Raw genomic sequence first — 19,970 nt, forward strand, 5'->3', positions numbered from 1 at the left:
CTAGACAAGCATTCTTCCATTGAATTATGTCCCCAACCCTCTGAGCCATTGAGGTTTCGGGGCCCAAAATTTGTTTAGTTCAGTATTCCATTATAAGCCAACAGATGTCAAAAAAGCTAAAAAGTCACAGCTACTGATTAAACATGCAAAGCTCATCACTATTAACCAGATATTCTGCTGGACTTTGCTTAAATCAACAGATTATCCAAATTTTTCTCTTAGCATTTGACAAAGATGAGAACGGTTCTAAATATCAAAATACTTTACTATCTAAGAAATACATGAGATTAGATGTTTGTAATTCTACACATAATCTTTTAATGATGGAACTACTTGCTTTCCTTCCTCTCCGTTTTTTCTTAATCACTTGGAGTTGTTTTATCTACTTATCTGAGTGCACATGGATAGGATGGTGCATGCAAGTGGACGAAGGTCAGAGAGCAGCCTACTGGCCCCAACTACCTAGTTTTGAAGATCTTACACTGCAGTATGGTGCTAACAAATTGCAGAAACAGACATTTGGACAGAAAACACTTCTAAAGATTTATGAAAATAGTAATAACTGCCAATACTCACTGTCAAGGTTTGGTTTTTTGGTTTTTTTCTCCAAGACAGGGTTTCTCTATGTAGTCCTGAATGTCCTGGAACTCATTCTATAGACCAGGCTGCATTCGAACTCAAAAGATCCTCCTGACTCTGCCTCCCTCTGCTGGGATAAAAGGTGTATACCACCTCTCCCTGGCTCACTGTCAAGGTTAATTTCTTATAATTAACCAAATATTATAAGAAAGTACTATGAATTGCTTGTAAAATCAGTCTAATTAATGAAACTTATTTTAACAAAATGTCAAGAAATGGTGGTTTTAGAACATCAGTTTCACTGAGAGTGGTAGTGGCACATGCCTTTAATCTCCACACTTGGTCTACATTTAGAATGTTCTAGGCCATCCAGAACTTTATAGTGAGACTCTGTCTCAAAAAATATTAAGTCCCCAGATGTGGTGGCACATAACCTTTAAACCAAGCATTTGGGACACAGAGTCAGGGAATTACTGTGAGTTAGTGGCTAGCCAGGTCTACATCGTGAGCTCCAGGACAGCCAAGACTACAAAGACTCTTATCTAAAACACAAAACAAATTTAAAAAAAAGTAAATTCAAAATGTAAGGTGTTATTCTTATTGCTGAAAATATCAGAATAAAATTTCTTTTTTTTTTAAAAAGACTTATTATGTATATAGTCTTCTGTCTGCATGTATCCCTGCAGGCCACAAGAGGGCATCAGATCTCATTACAGGTGGTTGTGAGCCACCATGTGGTTACCGGGAATTGAACTCAGGACCTCTGGAAGAAGCTCTTAACCACTGAGCCTTCTCTCCACCCCCCAGAATAAAATTTCTTAATGTAAATACACATATGTTTATATATACATACATACTATATATATAAAATGAATTTAGTTCTAGTTAGTTTTGTTTTCTAAATATTGGTTAAAATATCTATTTAGTTTAAAGGTTTGTTCTGTAATAGGAAAAGGAATATTTCACCTTTTTTATTTTACTCATTTTTATTTTATATATATGGGTGTTTTGCCTATAAGTATGTCCATATACTAGGTAAATACCCATAGAAAGCAGGAAAGAACATGGATCTCCTGGAACTGCAGTTACAGAGATTGTTAGCGATCATGTAGGTGCTGGGAATTGAACCTGGGTCCTCCAGTACCTGGGTCCTGTGGAAGAACACCCAGTTCTCTAAGTGCTGAGCCATCTCTCCAGCACCACCACCACCCTTTTTTTTTTTTTTTCCGAGACAGGGTCTCTCTGTAGTTTTGGAGCCTGTCCTGGAAATCATCCTGTAGACCAGACTGGCCTTGAACTGGGATTAAAGGCACCACCACAGCCCAGCAGATTTAGATTTCACCTTTCTAAATAATACAAACTTTTAATATTTAAAAACAGATATTTAGGGGCTGGAGAGATAGCTCAGTGGTTAAGAGCACTGGCTGTTCTTTCTTACAGAGGTCCTGAGTTCAGTTCCCAGCAACTATATGATGGCTCACAACCACCTGTAGTGAGATCTGGTGCCCTCTTCTGGCATAAAGGCATACATGCAGATAGAGCACTCAACACATAAAAATAATACATTTAGAAAAATTTTAAAAATAGATATATTGAGATGCTGACTTATAAAAATAGACATAATTACATGAGGATTATGACTAGGACATATTTGAAAGTATCCTAGTGCTAGGAGGGAAAAATCAGAAACTGATTCAGGAAACCTGAGACCACAAGAGACAAAGAGCAAGTTAAAAAAAACTACCTTTCTCATGTCCTGCCTGTCTGTGATTAGGATCATGGACAGAGACACAGGAATCCTTTAACAAGACAGTCAATGTGCATAAAAGTTGCAGAAAGGATGGGTGAGCACAGGGAGTGATGAGAGAATTAAGTAGACATTCCCATTCATCATGAAATTTCTTCAAAACATGAAAAGCTCTGTATTACACATTTTTATAAATCACAAATAAGGATCATTATGCTATAAGTGATCAATAACAAAAGATACAATATTACCTATTATTTCCCATACTGAAAAGAACCACGCTTGACTACCATCTTGAAAGGTGGTTGGTGTTAGCAACCATCACATGAAACAGTCTTTAACAAAGCAATCTAGTGTCTCCATTGTCACTAATGGATTAAAACAAGGGAGATTCTGGCTACACTGGAAGCTCCAGCAGCAAGAAGACTCCTGCTGTTAAGTAAGCTTTCCTATGCACCTCTGCAAGAAAGTGCAGTGCAGAGAGACTCCTGCTATAACAGAGCATCCTGTGCACCTCTGCATGAAAGCCCAGTGCAGGGAGACTCCTGCTGTAACAGAGCATCCTGTGCACCTCTGCATGAAAGCCCAGTGCAGGGAGACTCCTGCTATAACAGAGCTTTCCTGTGCACCTCTGCATGAAAGCACGGTGGCAGATGCTTCACTTCTCACTTCTGCGATCTTGTGTCACCTCATCAACACCCTGGAATGCAGGATGGCATTCTCACTCAGCAAACACAGAAAAGGGTTCAGAGCTGAAGCTCTTCTCGTGAAAACAATTGCTTAAGAGAAAGGTGAATTTTATTCTAAGCCTATGTGTCTCTGAAGAAGTATGAAGTGAAATAATATACCAAAACTGAAAACTAAAAATGTGGATTCTTCCTCTGTAACTATACACTATAAGATGGAAAAAATCGGGGGTTGGAGAGATGGCTCAGAGGTTAAGAGCACTGACTGCTCTTCCACAAGTCCTGAGTTCAATTCCCAGGAACTCCATGATGGCTTTGTTGGTTAAAGTGGCAGTGCTTGTGGCTGGCCGCTGCGCCAACGGAATAGTTACCTTTTAGAGCTTTATTTAGGAGAGAGAGGGAGAGGGAAGGAAAGAGGGAGGGATGGAGGAAGAGAGGGAGAGAGAAAGGAAGACAGGGAGAGAGAAAGGAAGAGAGGGAAAGGAACCAGAGAAACAGAGAGACCGCACAGAGGGAAGAGAGCAGAAAGAGAAAAGGGAGACACACAGAGGGCCACCCACCCGCTTTTTAGGCTGGGCCGCCATCCCAGGCTGATGACATAATTAAGGACAGAATCCTTACAGGCTCACATTCACCTGTAATGAGATCTGGTGCCATCTTCTGGCCTGCAGTCATACATGCTGTATACATAATAAATAAATAAATCTTTAAAAAAAAAAAAAAGATGGAAAAAAATCAAACTCCCTTACAAAAAACAAAGGCACAAAGAAACCAAGCAACAAAGAATGGGAAGGAAGAGAGGCTCCATCACTGACAAGTCCTACCAACCTTGCAACACATTCAAATTGAAGTTTTACCAAAAGGGTTTAAAAAAAAAAAAAAAAAAAGATGTATCACTATATATAGCATGTGTCTTCAGATAACCATTAAAAAAATGTTCAATAAACTGAGCAGTGGAGGTGTACACCTTTAATCCCAGTACTCAGAAAGTAGAGGTAAATGGATCTCTATGAGTTCAAAGCCAGCCTACAGAACAAGTTCCAGGACAACCAGGGCCACACAGAGAAACCCTGTCTTAAAAAGCAAAAACGAAAAAAAGATCAATCTACACATGCCAAATGTCCATGTACTTATGTATATTACATATGTTACAAGAAAAAAAATTTTCTGTGCAAGAGATTCAAGTATAATATTAAAATAGCTTTATAAATTTATATTTTGTTCAAACAGGAAATATTAACGTGAAATTATGATTTACTTGTAACATACAATATTTCCAAGTTCTAAAATCACTGAGGCCATGGTAATGGACACTTCAAGTATCAAAGTTCTGCTTTATAATATCAGTCTTCAGTGAAAATATCAACTGACTAGACCTGGGAAGAAAGAATGCAAATGTGAGCCTGAGGAATCCCAACTACGGCGGAGGAAATAGCTCACCCAATAAAACCCAAGCACAGGACCTGAGTTCAAGTCTCAGAACCCACTTGGGAAAAAAAGGCTGGATGTGGTAACTCGATCTCATAATCCCAGGGCTGGGTAAGTGGATACAGACAGACCATGGGGTTTGCTGGTCAGCCAGCTTAGACCACTTGGCAAAGATCAGGGCAGTGAAAGACCCTGTCTCAAACCAAGGAGGGTGGGGGCATCTAAGGAATAAAAATTAGTCTTCTTGTCTATACATGCACACAACTGCACACATATGAACACAAACACACAAAAACAAATATGCCTTGCACAGGCACATGTGAATGCACATATGAACATACAAGCACGCGCGCGCGTGCACACACACACACACACACACACACACACACACACAGTAAAAAAAAAAAAAATCTAGACTCAAATTTGCAAGGAACCAGCTACATACATATAGTTTAAGCTGACCCCAAACTTGAAATATTCCTGCCTCAGCCTCCTATGTGCTGGAGGATTACAAGCATGAGCCATCATATTCACCTCAACAATCAATTTTTAAAATTATCTTAGATTTATTTTCTGTGTACAAGTATTTTGCACATACACACACACACACACACACACACACATATATGCACCACATGTGTACCCGGTACCCCCAGAGGCACGAAAGCATCAGACCCTGGGGAACTGGAGTTATGAATAGTTGAAAGCCACCGTGTGGGTCCTGCAACTGGAAATCAGTCCTCTGCAAGAACAATAAGTTTTTTTAACTACAAAGTCATCTCTCTCCAGGCCAACAATCACTTCTTTCAATATATTCAATGTTTATTTATTACTGGGAAAGGCATGAACACTCTAGTGCACACGTGCTCAGAAGACAGCCTTGTGGATCAGGCCTCCATCCTACCTTTGCGGTTCCCAGAGCCAAGCAGGCCAGGAGGCTTGCACTTTACAGCAAGGGTTTTACCAGATCAGCCATCTCACCTGCCCTCAATCTTTTTATTCTGCCTTTTTAATGGGAACTACAATACAGATTAAAGAGCCCCAGTTAGTAAGGCAAGGTTCCTCTTAAAATACACACACACACACACACACACACACACACACACACACACACACAGAGTTTATATTTACAAAAGAAATGAGACAGCCAGGGCTCACAGAGAAATCTTGTCTCGAGAAACAAAAAACAAAAGAAACAATGGAATAAAAACAAAAAAACTTCTAATGAATTAACTGATTTAAACAAGGACTGAATGCTAAAATATATAAAATATAAGACCTGTAGGGACCTAGAATAATAGTGGCAAAGTTTCACCTCACAGATTACCTGCTAGCTACAAGGGAAAATCCTTTTTATAGAGAGACCTGGGTTGTCATAATCTTAAACATACATTACTAATAAACATATGTTCAGATAGGAAACCTTCCTGATGTGATACAATATGGAATGTGCCATGTCACAGACCTAAAAATATTTAGCCTAAATTCTATCACGCTGAATTTTTAATCTCAGTAATGCTCAGTATGCTAGAAACAGACATACAGATTAGGCATGACATCAAACAGGAAAAATCTAATAAATCTAGAAAAACACACAAAACTTTTCAATCAGCTGATATCCTGGAAGGAAGGGGAAGGAAGCTATACTACTAAAAGAGAGATGCTGGAGGTATAACAGTCAAATAGAATGTGTGAAACCTATAGAAGCTACACACTAGCAATATGTTTTATTTAAACTACATTCTCATATCCTCAAATGTAAAATGTGAACAAAATCCTATTAGGATAAAAGAATTTTTATTTATTTATTTTTAGACAAGATCTCACTGTGTAACTCTGGCCAGCCTGGAATTTGATCTGTACACGAGGCTGTCCTTGAACTCAAGAGATCTGCCTGCCTTTGTGCTGAGTGCTGGGGAATTTTTATTAAATTTTTAACCACAGAACTTGGCATTCCACTGCAGTGCATATACTCACCTCCACTTAGCAGCTTCATGACTAGCCACAGCTCATCTTTTACCACAAAAGACGTGTAGTAAGACACAATATTAGGATGATGGCATTGACTCATGGCTTGAATTTCTTTCTACAAAGAAGAAAATACATAGTCACTTATTAAATTCCAGCCTAAAGCAACCCCTACAAATTAGCAAATCCAGATTTAGTTATCCCAGGATATATTACAGTCTTCTGTGGGATTTCTAAGGTACTAATCTCTTCATGAATGGCTACAGGCCAGGCTGCATACACCTCTAATCCTGGCACTTGAAAAGAAGGAAAGCTTCTTTTTTCAGGATACACAGGCGAGATGCCATCTTAAAAAGCTAAACCAGGCCTTTAAACCCGGCACTTGGGAGGCAGAGTCAGGTGGATTTCTGTGAGTTCCAGGCCAGCCTGTTCTACAGAGCGAGTTCCAGGCAGACAGTCAGGGCTACACAGATTAAAAAAAAAAAAAAAAAAAAAAAAGCTCAACCAGAAAGCCATGTAGTTTCCATCAGTCAATTCTGACTCTAACTCTACTCCTCCTAGACCTGTATTAGTAATCTCTGAAACAGAAAACATGCACTGTTTAGCTCATCCTGGCATAGTACCTCAGAGGCCTCCATTGGGACACATAGTTTTAACTTCAAAGTATCCTTGAATAACTATCTTGGGAAATCTGGCCAACAGAGAATAATTACTACTAATAAACAGAAGGTAATGTTTTTGTTTGTCTGTGGGGGGTTGTTTTGTCTTAGTAAAATATCAGTTCACCTAATTTTTGTGAAATTATTAACAATTCTCACATTAAAGAGAAGTAACCTGAAATGGTACAAAATTATAAACCAAATTCAGAGTAGTAAGACCTGTGCCAAAGCCTAACTCTATCTCGGTTTATAAAATTTAAATCAACAAAGTACGATTCCAATGTTTTAGAAGACCCTTCTGACCCCACTCCTAAGATGTAGCCATACAAAACAACTTAACGCTTCTCTCTCTGGACCTTGAGCCCTACAGCTCCCTCTGCACCACATATATTCCCACAGTGTCTTAACTGAGCAATCTGATTTCAGTGTAGGTATTTTTTAAATATTTTCCCAAAGCATCCAGGTTCGTCAGGGGCTGCTCCTCCTCCTCCTTTTTCTCCTTTCTTTTCTTTTTAATTGAAAAGGCAAAATAACAACTGTATTTTTCCAGATGGGAGAGACCTTAGACTGGAAGTCCAGGAGCCCCTTAACTTGCAAGTACCTCGTGGACCTTCTCCCGTGACGGCACGTAAACACTATACAGTACATATGAGCTTACTTGTCTGGCTCTGCTAGACTGAGGGCTACATGAAGGCCAGGACTTAGAACCGGATTCCCACATGTGATGGCACATGCACGCAATCCTAGCACCTGGGAGGGGAAGGCGAGAGGAATAAGAGAGTCTAAGGACAGATGCAGCTACATAGAGGGTTTTTTAAATATATACTTATTTATTTTATTTTATGTGTATGAGTATTTTGCCTGAATGTATGTCTGTACACCATAGGCATGCCTGGTGCCTACAGAGGTCAGAAGAGGGTGTCAGACCCCCTGAAAGTGGAGTTATGAATGGTTGTGAGCCACCATGTGGGTTGAGGGAGTTGAACCTGGGTCCTCTGAAAGAGCAGCCAGAGCATTTAACCACTGACCAGCCCTCCCACCCTAGTTTTCAAGGCCACCCTGGGCTACATAAAAACTCTACATCATAAAAGCACAGTTATTAAATCCTATTTTCCCAGTCATCATGTAGCTATAACCTTAGTAATGGAGTACTTGCCTAGCATATGCTAGGTCCTTCGTTTAATCTCCAGTGTGTGCACGTACATATGTGCTTAAAATAGAACTTACACTATTTTCTTAATTATTCTTATTTGGGGTATGTGTGCACCTGTGTACCCATGAAGGTCAGAAGAGGGCAATGGATGAATTGGAGCTGTTAAAGTTACAGGCAGTTGTGAGCCACCTGACTTGGAATCCTAACAACTTAACTCAGGTCCTCTGAAGGGCAGCAAATGCTCAGAACTACTGAGCCACCTCTTTAGCTCCTGAACTTATTGCCTAGTTATTTTCTGCACATACACACCCCAACACACACACACACACACACACACACACACACACACACACACACAGAGCTATAAGCTCAATGAAAGCTAAGAGTATTCTTTGCATTTATCATTGTGTCTGGCACATGTACACCTCTGTTAAACATTTGTTGAATGAAAGAACTCCTACAGTGATTTATACAGCTTTTCATTTATTCATGTACATGCTTTATATCTTTGGTATAGAAAGCTTTTAAAATTCTTTAAAAATGATAAATGAAGCTGGGCGGTGGTGGCGCACGCCTTTAGTCCCAGCACTCGGGAGGCAGAGACAGGTAGATCTCTGTGAGTTCGAGGCCAGCCTGGTCTACAGAGCGAGATCCAGGAAAGGCACAAAGCTACACAGAGAAACTCTGTCTCGAGGGAAAAAAAAAAAGATAAATGAAGTACTTAATAAATGCTATTTTTTCATCTTTTCTACTTAAAAGCAAATTGATTTATAGAAAAGACCTTACTCTACATATTGTGCAACCCATAAAGTCACTGGAAGGGACTTTGAGGCTCCTTAACTTCTCAAAACTCAGGAAACAGGAAAGAAAAGAAAGACTAAGTAAGCAGCTGCCTATTAACAGCTATAACTACTATGTTCTCTTTCACGGTGACTATGCCCCAATAGTCAGTATGGACACCACCAGTAACTCAGTTCCTCTTGGACAGTGGCGATTTACAGATGCAGCTCAGCAGTTTACTCCCTGTCACCATAACTATAGGGGATGAGGGTGGGGAGCACAGGCAGGGAATCTCAGATCTAACCCCTGCCTTTTCTCGTCACTGTTTTATTGTATTTATTTACTGAGTGAGAGAGAGAGAATGTGTGAGTACATGCATGCATACATCTGTGCATATTGCCATGGTATGTATGCAGGCACACCTCGGAGGACAATTTTGGGGAGCTGGTTGTTTACTTTCACCTTGTGGGTCCTAAGGATTAAACTCAGGTCATCAGGCTTAGCAGTAATGCCTTTACAATCCATCCCTGACTTTTCTATCACTGGCTCTATATACCTTTTTTAAAAAATACTTTTTAGGTTTATTTTATTAATGCGTATGAATATTTTCCCTACATGTATGTATGAGCACCATATGCATGCTTGGTGTTAGTGGAAATTGTTGGAGTCACACCTGGTTGTAAGGTGCCATGCGGGTGCAGGGTAGGTTGTCTATAAGAGCAACAAGTGCTCATAACCATCGAGCAAACTCTCCAGCTCTACTGCAAATAATCTTAGGGGAAAAATCATTATAAAATAAAAATATCAAGACATCTAATATGGTAGATTACAGCTCTCAAATAATGTATTTAGAAAGGCCCCTAAAGGGACTATTATATTTCACCCTTAGGCAAAAAGAAACCAAAACGCACCAGGATTTAAAACATTAAATGAACTGAGAATGTAACTCAGTAGAGCAGCATTTACCTGGCATACATACAACTCTAGATTTGATTGCTAACTCTGCAAAATAATAACAAAAATAAAAAAATATTAAATGAGCTAGGCATAGTGGCATATGCCTTTAATCCCAGTACTCAGGAGGTATAGGCAGGTGGATCTCTGTAAATTCAAGGACAACATATATAGTTCTAGGACAGCCAGAGCTATATAAAGAGAGAGTGTCTCAAAAACCAAAAAAGGAAATAAAGATATGACTTTTAAAGCTGTCTAATTTTCCTTGCTAAGCACTTACTACATGGCTTTTTTTTGGGGGGGGGGGTATTTATTTATGTATTTTTTTAAAGATTTATTTATTTATTTATTTATTATGTATATAGTATGTATGACTGCAGGCCAGAAGAGGGCACCAGATCTCATTACAGATGGATGTGAGCCACCATGTGGTTGCTGGGAATTGAACTCAGGACCTCTGGAAGAGCAGTCAGTGCTCTCAACCTCTGAGCCATCTCTCCAGCCCTTATTTATGTATTTTGAGACAAGGTTTCTCTATATAGCCTTGGCTGTCCTGTAACTCACTATATAGCCTATAACACAAGGCTATATTCTTAAACTATACTGCTAATCCAAGAATACAACAAAAATACAAAATAATCCCTGTGAGGTTGCTTTTTTTTTAAATTTTTTTTCCATAGAACATCTTTTATCACCTCTATTCCTAGCTAAGTTCGATCCTCAGAACACGCATAAAAGCCTAACATATCACATGCTTGTAATCCCAGTAATGGAAGGCAGAGGCAGGAGGACCTCTGGGGCTTGACAGCTAGCCAATCAACTCAAATTCGCAGGCTCAGGCTCACCTCAAAAAATACAGTGGAAAGCAACTGAGAAAGACACTCAACATTTAACTCCGGCCTACATATGCACTAGCAAACCCACAAACATGTACACTGTACACACATACCAAAATAAACTCTAAAAGTAAATTTAAAACCAGCATGGTGGTGCATGTCTGTAATCTTAGCACTCAGGTGCTTTGAGTCTGAGAGTCTGAGACCAGCCTGATCTATGTAGAGTTTCAGTGCAGCCAGGACTACATAGTGAGACCCTGTCTCAAAAACAAAACAGTTTTAAAATAAATTAAAAAAAAGGTAGAGGGCCCATTCTCTCTCTTATCTTCCATCAGTGTGCATACCACAAGTGATGTTTCTCTAAGGCCAGTATCTTGTAAGATTCTTGACCCAGGAGTCACAGATCCAGGGTGTTACTTATAGAGGTGAGAACTATGTAACTACCACTATATCAATAAGAACAAATAGCAACCATAGAAAACTAGAACACATGTTCATTAAACTATACTCAATAGATACTACACATATATTTACTAAACCTACACGAGCAAACACAAAGTGGTACAACTAGCCATTCAATGTGAAGAGAAATATACAAAAAGAGCGAAAATCACAAAAATGCTAATAAACTTAAATATTCAGTCTAAAAAAGTACGTATCAAATGTTAACCTTAGAGTAATAAGATTGTAATTTTTTTCAACTTACTTTGATTTTATAAATTTTATAATAATCATTTATTAATGAAAATAAGTCACCTTTTCAAAAGAAACTAAAAACATCCTTTAACATAAACTATAAGAACATGTCTCTCCACTTAAGAAATATGAGCTATGGGGCTGAAGAGATGGCTCATAGGTTAAGAGCAATGGTTACTTGCTGGGTGGTGGTGGTGCACACCTTTAATCCCAGCACTTGGGAGGCAGAGTCAGGCGGATCTCTGTGAGTTCGAGGCCAGCCTGGTCTACAGAGCGAGATCCAGGTCAGGCCCCAAAACTACACAGAGAAATGGGGGGGGGGGGGGCCGGCTGGCTACTCTTCCAGAGGACCCGGGTTCAATTCCCAGCACTCACATGACAGCTCACAACTGTCTGTAACTTTAGTTCCAGGGGATCTGACACCTTCACACAGACATACATGTAGGCCAAACACCAATGCACATAAAAATAAATAATTTTTAAAAAAAAAAAAGAAAAGAAAAGAAAGAAATATGAGCTATGCATACCAGGAGTTCATCCATGCTAGTCTGACACTTCTCAAGGTTTATCCGTTTGATTGCCACTTTCTCCTTTTTGGGGGTACAATACGCTGCTTGGACCACAGCAGTTGCTCCACTCCCTGAAAACAAATACATACAAAAATAAATACACATATAAAGCATGGCATTTTGAATCACCACGGTTTCATTTAATCAGTGAAGACTAAGCCTATCTTGCCTCCCAATGGACAAAAGATGAGGAGACATACCTTAGAGAGCTAGCAAACACAACCTTAAGAACCTCAGGGCCAGCAGGATGGCTCAGCAGGTAAAGGTTCCCACCTGACAGCAAGTCTCACAACCTGAGTTCAAACCCAATGCCCGCATGGTAGAAGGAGAGAAGTGATTCCAAAAAGATGTGCACTGACCTACACACACACACAAAATAATGAAAATGTAACTTAGAATAAAAAACAAAAAGCACCCTTAGCTATTTCAAGTCTATAGCCAATAAATAATAGTGCAAAAAATTGAAAATTGTTAGGATTCCAGTTCTAAAGTATGATAGCATAGGTCCATACTCCCTGTTCCTCAAATAACTAAATACCATGAAAACAACTGAAAAATGATCACAAAAGGATTTTGGAAGGTATAGAAAGGGAGTACCAGCTAGGGACCCTGGAGCTAGGAAAACCCGTGGTGAGTTCAATGAATTTCCCTTTTCTCTCCCATATGTTTCAGGCTGGATAACAGAGAGGTCTGCACTTCATAGCCACCAAAAAAATAAGGATAGATAGATACACAGACAAGCCAACAAACTAGAAAAGCCTGCCCTCTGGCTAAAGATCTGTGAAAACAGCAGCTCAGCACAGTTCTAGAAAGTATCCCCAGTCCTCATCCAGGACAGGACTGGCCCAAATGACTCCGGCAGCAGCATGAACATGGTCCTCTATTTTACACCTTCAACAGTGGCAGACAGTTCAACCCTGTCCACATCTACGGCAATGCCAAGCCAACCAGCCTTTAGCAGTACATAAGGCCAGGGCAGATCCTAGATGCTGCACAGGAGACACAGTGGTGCCAGAGCAATATTACAAGACCCCTGAAAACTAAATTACCAACTCCCAAAAGTAGGACAGAAAGCTATACACTAAACATAAATAGAGCAACTGCTTGCCAGAATACAAGACGAAGGGGTTGGGGATTTAGCTCAGTGGTAGAGCGCTTGCCTAGCAAGCACAAGGCCCTGGGTTCGGTCCTCAGCTCTGGAAAAAAAAAAAAAAAAAAATACAAGAGGAAAATAAGAACAAGGTCTACCAACATAACAACCCAAATGTCCATGATGCAATCAAAATGACATATGGAATACCTATAATCCCAGCACTTAAGAAGTAGAGGTAAGAGGGTCAGTTTAAAGTCATCTTTGACTACATGACAAGTTGGAGATCATCCTGGGTTACAAGAGAATGTCAAAAAGTAAAATAAATTCTCAATGAAGAAACTGGGATGGGAGGCAGGCTCAGCTGGTAAAGATGCTTGCTGCCAAGCCTGAAAACCTGAGTTCCAGCCACAGGACCCACATGATGGAGAGAAGTTGTGGTGGTATTGTGTTCCCCAAAATATTGTGCACCCTAATAAACTTATCTGGGATCAGAGAACAGGAACAGTCACTAGATACAGAGGCTTCCAGTCTGAGGAAACAGAAGAATTGGCAAGGTGAGGCTTGTTCTGCTTTTCTGATCTTCCAGCATTCACCCCAATAACTGGCCTCAGGTTTGATCTGATTAATAAGACCATTTAAGATTCCTGCTACAAGAAGTGACTCCTGGAAGCTGTCCTCTGACCTCTACACAGGCACTATGGTACAGTGTGCGCGTGCATATACACACACAGGTTTAGGGTTGTGCTAGAGACTGGGCACAGGCCTTGTGACTACTGAGCACAAACAAGCTCTACCAATGCAGTCTGTTCTCAGCACCAGATTTTGCTTCTTTCAGTCTTGGTACTTGTCTGAAGGAGACTAACAGCAGTGGCTAAATTGGTCACACTACAAATTTATCTACAAAGATTTGTTTAGCTCACCAAAAACATCTTTTCTCTTAATGTGAAGGGAAAAAAAATGAAATGTATACCCAGAAGTTATTTTTAAAGTACCAAATGGAACTATACAAATAAGATGAATACTGACTGAGAAAACGCATTTGCTGGGAACTCAATGATGTATAGATCACACAGGATAAAATCTGTGAACTTAAAGACAAGCTGAAGAACTTATCTAAACAACAAAACAAAGAAAACACTCTGAGGAAAAAAAGCCTTAGGAAGCAGTAGAGTTAACAGTGAAGGATCTATACTACACATAGTACATAAAATAATGCTCCCATCCCCAAGACATATATGTTCCATCTCAAAAACCTACAAACATATTACCTGATATAACAAAAAGAGCTGGAGAGATGGCTCAGTGGTTAAAAGCACTTGCTACTCTTGTAGCACACATTTGGTAACTGGCTCACAACCAACTCTAACTCCAGTTCCAAGAGATCCAAAGCCCTCTTCTGGCCTCCATGGGTACCAACCGTGAACAGACAGACAGACATGCAGGCAAAACATCCACACATCAAATAAAAACACTTGTTAGATATGGTCAAGTTAAAGATCTAAAGCTACGCATGGTGGTACACAACTGTCAGCCCAGCACTCAAGGAGCAGAGGAAAAAGACTAAGAATCTAAGGTCACACTGGGCTACAGTCAGTCCCAGGTCTCACTACATGAGGCCAGTCCAGAAACAGAACAAAGAAAGGGAAGTACAAAGCTTAAAATAGGAAGATTAGTTTGAATTATCTGGATGGGTTCAATGTAATGAAAAGGATCCACGTAAGTGAAAGAAGGAGGCATCAGTTCCTCAGTCAAGATAATAGAAGGGAAGGCTAGAAGTGATTAGCCATGAGTCAAGAAGTGAACACTGACACACACTAACTAAAGCATAGGCAAACCTAGAGAGAACAGGCTAAGTGAGGGAAGTCTAGCATCAAAGACCCATATTATCAGATTTCCTTTATATAAAATGTTCAGAGCACACAAATACAGAGACAAAATAGTGGTTGGGAGGAGTTGAGAATGAAAGTTGAAGTAAATACATCGTCACATTTTTTTTTTAAACTGCTATAGTTTGGCAGCAGTGATGAATGAGTTTTTTTTTTTTTTTTGGAGCTGAGGCTTGAACCAAGCGCTCTACCACTGAGCTAAAATCCCCAACCCGAAGTAACTACATAAGGTAGGTTTATTCTTTCTGTTAGTGATGATTCCAAACTACACTAAATGCAAAAAATTTTAATCAAGTAGACATTTTAAAATGGTAACTTTTAGCCAAGTGTAGTGGCACACACCTTTAATCCCAGAACACAGGAGGCTGAGGTAGGAAAATCTCTGAGAGACCAGCCTGGTCTACAGAGCCCGTTCCAGGACAGCCAGGAAAAAGAAGTCACTTTTATCTTAGTTTTTTCAGAATACTACTGCAATCATAAGCTGGGTGGTGGTGGTACACATCTTTAATCCCAGCATTCAGGAGGCAGAAGCAGGTAGGTCTCTGTGAGCTTGAGGTCTACAAAGAGAGTTCTAGGGCAGCAAGGGCTACACAAAGAAACCCTGTCTCAAAAGCAAAACAAAACAAACACACAAACAAAGAATACTACGACGGTCACCTTTTAATCCAAGAATTTTGAAAAGAGCATAGAGCAATGCTTCAAATACAACCAAAACTCAGCCCTAACACAGAAAGTGAATGGGTTATCTAAAAGCTTTTGTAGGCTGGCTTCCCCTTCCTCCCCGGCCCCACTCCAAAACAAGGTTCAAGGCATTATCAAGCCCTTTAAGGTTATGGAAGTTAAACAACAAATTCAATCTCATTCACATTCTCCTCATCCATCCAGCCTTCCCTTCTCTCTCCTCCTCTCTCCGGCCCATCACCTGCCTTCCTGACATGGGTTATTTTAAAATCTCATCTAGGTGGAATCCTCCCTCCACCAAGAAGGAAATCACCTACTCGACATTAACTCATTCTTCATGTCCTGAATGTCATTAAGCACCATCTTCAAGCAAGTAATGTGTCTTTCTTCCTATACATTAACTCACACTATGTCCTCCTTCTAAAGCCTGACTCAAAACTCACTTCTTTTCAAGAACTACCATTGAGTGACTGGAAATCACTCAACAGCTCCACTACTAGTGGGAGAATAAATTTCCGTCTCCCAACCATGTGCCTGGAGAGAAATGCTCAATTAATGACTGCCATCACTCATTTATTTACTCATTACATACATTTTGGTATTTAAACTGTTCAAACACATGTGTGTCTCAAGTATTATTTGGTCTAGGCTGAGCTTATTAAGGTTCAAAAGTATTTGAATCTTTACCAAAACACAAAAGGGCAAATTATCCCTACCAGCTCTCCATCCTTTATACATTTCACTGAAATTAAATGGGTTCCACACACCTCCAATGTTTTAATCACTTGTATGATCATACACTAAATGTTCTCTTGTACAGTAAAAGCTCCCAGATGGAAAAACATTAAACACTACAGGGAAAGTGATTGTTAAATTCTCTCTCCTCCTTCTCTAGTATCTCAACTTCATCTTAAATATAAAGTAATTTCAAAAAAATGTTGGCAAATTAAGAGGGAAAAATGCTTTATGTATTGCATAGTAACTGCACTAATAAAAACAGTCCTTCCTCAGTCAACTGCTGGACTCAAAACTCAAAATGCTTCCACTATTCTGGGGCCAAGTTACCTAGACTCCCTTATAAGAAGTATTTACTTTCAGTAGAGTTTGACTTGAATAGGAGTCCGAATCAACCTGTAAAATGGTTGGGGAGACAGCTCCATCATAAAGTGCTTACCACACAAGCGTGAGGCCCTGAGCTCAGACAGACCCAGAACCCTGTAAAAGCTGAGTGTGGCAGCACATGCCAGGAGTCCTAGTGCTGAGGAAACAAGAGACTGGGTCCTTGGAACCCACTGAACAGCTAGGTCTTGTTGGATCAATGAGCCCCAGGTTCAATAAGTGACTGGGTCTCAAATACAAGGAGAACAACTGAGTAAGTCACCCTACACAGACTACTGCCCTTCACAAGTGTGCTACACATGGACATGCACACACATACTACACAAAGAAGCTTCTAAATTTTTATTTATTTGTGTATGTGGATGTTTGGCCAGCATGTGTATCAGAGTACCATGTGTGTATCTGGTACCCACAGAGGCCAGAAGAAGGTACTGGATTCCCTGGAACTAGAGTTACAGATGGCTATGAGCTGCTATGTGGGTGCTAGGAATCAAACCCATGTCCTCTAGAAGAACCGCTAATGCTCTTAATCACTGAACCATTTTTCAGTCTTCTAAAAATTAAAATAATAATAATAAACCTAAGAGAAGTATGCAACAATGTAAGATGAGGCAAGTACCTGGATACTGAAATGGCTAAGATAACACCATCCTGTTCTCACTCCATTCTGTGTTTGCTTAGATAGTACTCAGCCCTACACCCTTCCCAACAGTCCCATCTACCTTGGCAATACACCTGAGGGTCCCATGGACTTGACCATAGTCCAGATGTATTAACCAAAATAATTAAAGTAAACTAATAACTAAAAAAAGATACTAAGTAAAAAAAAAATAATTGTTATGTGTGAGTTCAAGGCCAGTCTGATCTACAAAGCTAGTTCCAGGACAGCCAAGGCTACACAGAGAAACCCTGTGTAGTAAAAAAAAAATTGTGATGGCATAGCTGAAATAAATAATTACTATTCTCTACCAGGAATAAACATCTGAAGGCTAACTTATTTTACCCTAAATTAACTTAAATATAAAATTATGGTCTTTGTGGTTTTTGCCTTTAAAAATGCTGTACCCCAGCTGGGCAGCTGGTGTCGCACACCTTTAATCCCAGCACTTGGGAGGCAGAGGTAGGTGCATCTCAAAGAGTTGAAGGCCAGTCTGGTCTACAAAATGAGTTCCAGGACAGCCATCGATGATACACAGAGAAACCTTGTCTCAAAAAACAAAAACAAGGGGCTGGAGAGAGGGCTCAATGGTTAAGAGCACTGGCTGCTCTTCCACAGGTCTTGAGTTCAATTCCCAGTACCCACATGGTAGCTCACAACTACCTGTAATGAGATCTGGTGCCCTCTTCTGGCCTGTAGGCATACATGTAGGCAGAACACTGTATGTGCAATAAATAAATAAATTTAAAAAAAAACACAAAAACAAACAAAAAATGCTGTACCCAAGCTTGGTCACTGGAGACTTTCTAGAGACACAAGCCCACTCTTAGTCTGGCCATTAATGGAAAAAAATGTTAAGTGGTTTAATCAGCATGATCCATCTCAGTGGATCACTTCATTACAGGTCTGCAACCTCAAGTGTGCATCAGGATAAGACAGGAGGATCACTGAGGTCCAGGCCAACCCAGGCTCAGGGAGTTCAAAGTTAGCCAACATTATAAAGTAAAACCCCATCTCAGAAACAAAACAAAATCCTAAGTATCTAAAGTGGGAAAGGGCGTCAGGAAAAAGCATTGAGCAAAATGCTAAATAAAAAGATACATATTTTCTACAAGTAAATACAAGAAACAAGTAGCTAACACAGACCCTGGTGTGGTGGCCCATACCTTCTGTGGAATAATCTTTCTGTACACTGTGAATATGTATTACTCTCGTAAGTTAATAAAAAGCCAACAGGCCAGTAGTCAGGCAGGAAGTTAAGCAGGAAAGCCAAACTGAGCATGATGGGAAGGAGAGTAGAGTCAGGGGAGTTGCTAGGAGCCTCTCAGAAAGCAGAACATGCTGGAAGACAGGTAAAGCCACAACCCATGTGACAGAATGCAGATGAATAGAAATGGGTTAATTTAAGTTGTAAGAGCCAGTTGTAATAAGCCCAAGCTATTGACTGAGCATTTATAAGTAATATAAGCCTCAGTGTGGTAATTTGGAAGACGCTACTGGGACAGGAAAACTGCATACTTATGGAACTCCAAAGTGATGGGCATACAACCACATAAAGCCTGAGAAAGCTTTAAAAAAAGGGGGGGGGAGGTGTCTAGAAACATAAAAACAAAGCCAAGAGCAGCTTCCTAGTCTGTGTCTCTCATGCAGGCTGTGGTCACGGTAGACACATCCCTTGGCTGCTGGCTGCAGGCTTGAACTGCTGCATGGCAGGTTCCTGTAGTCTTTCATGCTGGCTGCAGTTCAGATAATCTAACCATCTCCCAGTTTAAAGGCTCATATGATCAGAAAAAGGATAGAGATACACAGTAACACAGATTCAGACCAAAAAAAAAAAAAAAAAACAAAACAAAACAAAAAACAAACAAACAAAAAAAGCCTCTAAACGGGTCACAGTGTGTTTATAAATGTGCATAGGCTGGGAAGAGTAGAAAAAGGATACATACAGTCTTAGATTAAAAGATACAGGTTTAAAATGAAGTCCTTTAAAAGGAATACAGAGTCTGGATCCTATATGTTATTGTGTTGTCTTTAGATTTTTTGACAGTTAATGAACAAATGATTATAAAAGCTACTAAACTGAACCAATACATATATTTTAAAGATGACTTGACTTTAAAATATAAGTCAAGAGATACGTTACATTGGGGGAGAGGTAATGTTTTTATTTCCACAGGAAATGAGAGGCTGTGGATTCATTCCAGGTTAAAGAACATCAAGTTTGATGGGGGAAGACCTCCTGAAATCCTCTCTATAGACATAAAGAAACAAACCCAAAAATGACTACAGGACAGGTGACCGGTATTTTACCTGCTCAAACATGAAACAAAAAAATTATCTTTGGTTGACCCATGTATAATGCACAATCTATATTTGTATTAATACGGATATGTATGTTACCTTTAAAAGTTTATGTATTTTCAGAGCAAAGGGACCAGACACCAATAAAAACAGCCCAGGTGATCCAACATGCAAAAC

General features: G+C 39.8%; 1 protein-coding gene across 2 annotated transcripts in view; it reads right to left on the minus strand.

Annotated features, from left to right (window-relative positions):
• The window catches only part of Oxsr1 (oxidative stress responsive kinase 1), an 87,136-nt gene that overhangs the window by 45,126 nt on the left and 22,040 nt on the right, over nt 1–19,970 (minus strand). Inside the window, exons 1-3 of one of the 2 annotated variants that reach the window (XM_036194402.1) lie at nt 12,014–12,071; nt 7,726–7,817; nt 6,418–6,526 (exon numbers count right to left, since the gene is read on the minus strand). In XM_036194402.1, coding sequence (XP_036050295.1) covers nt 6,418–6,526; nt 7,726–7,800 — 184 coding nt within the window. In that variant the 5' untranslated portion in view covers nt 7,801–7,817; nt 12,014–12,071. Of the gene's footprint in view, nt 1–6,417; nt 6,527–7,725; nt 7,818–12,013; nt 12,127–19,970 lie in introns of those variants that run through there. The other variant, XM_036194401.1, reaches the window with a different exon arrangement.

The sequence above is a fragment of the Onychomys torridus genome, chromosome 7 (assembly GCF_903995425.1).
Source record: "Onychomys torridus chromosome 7, mOncTor1.1, whole genome shotgun sequence".
Lineage (NCBI taxonomy): Eukaryota > Metazoa > Chordata > Mammalia > Rodentia > Cricetidae > Onychomys > Onychomys torridus.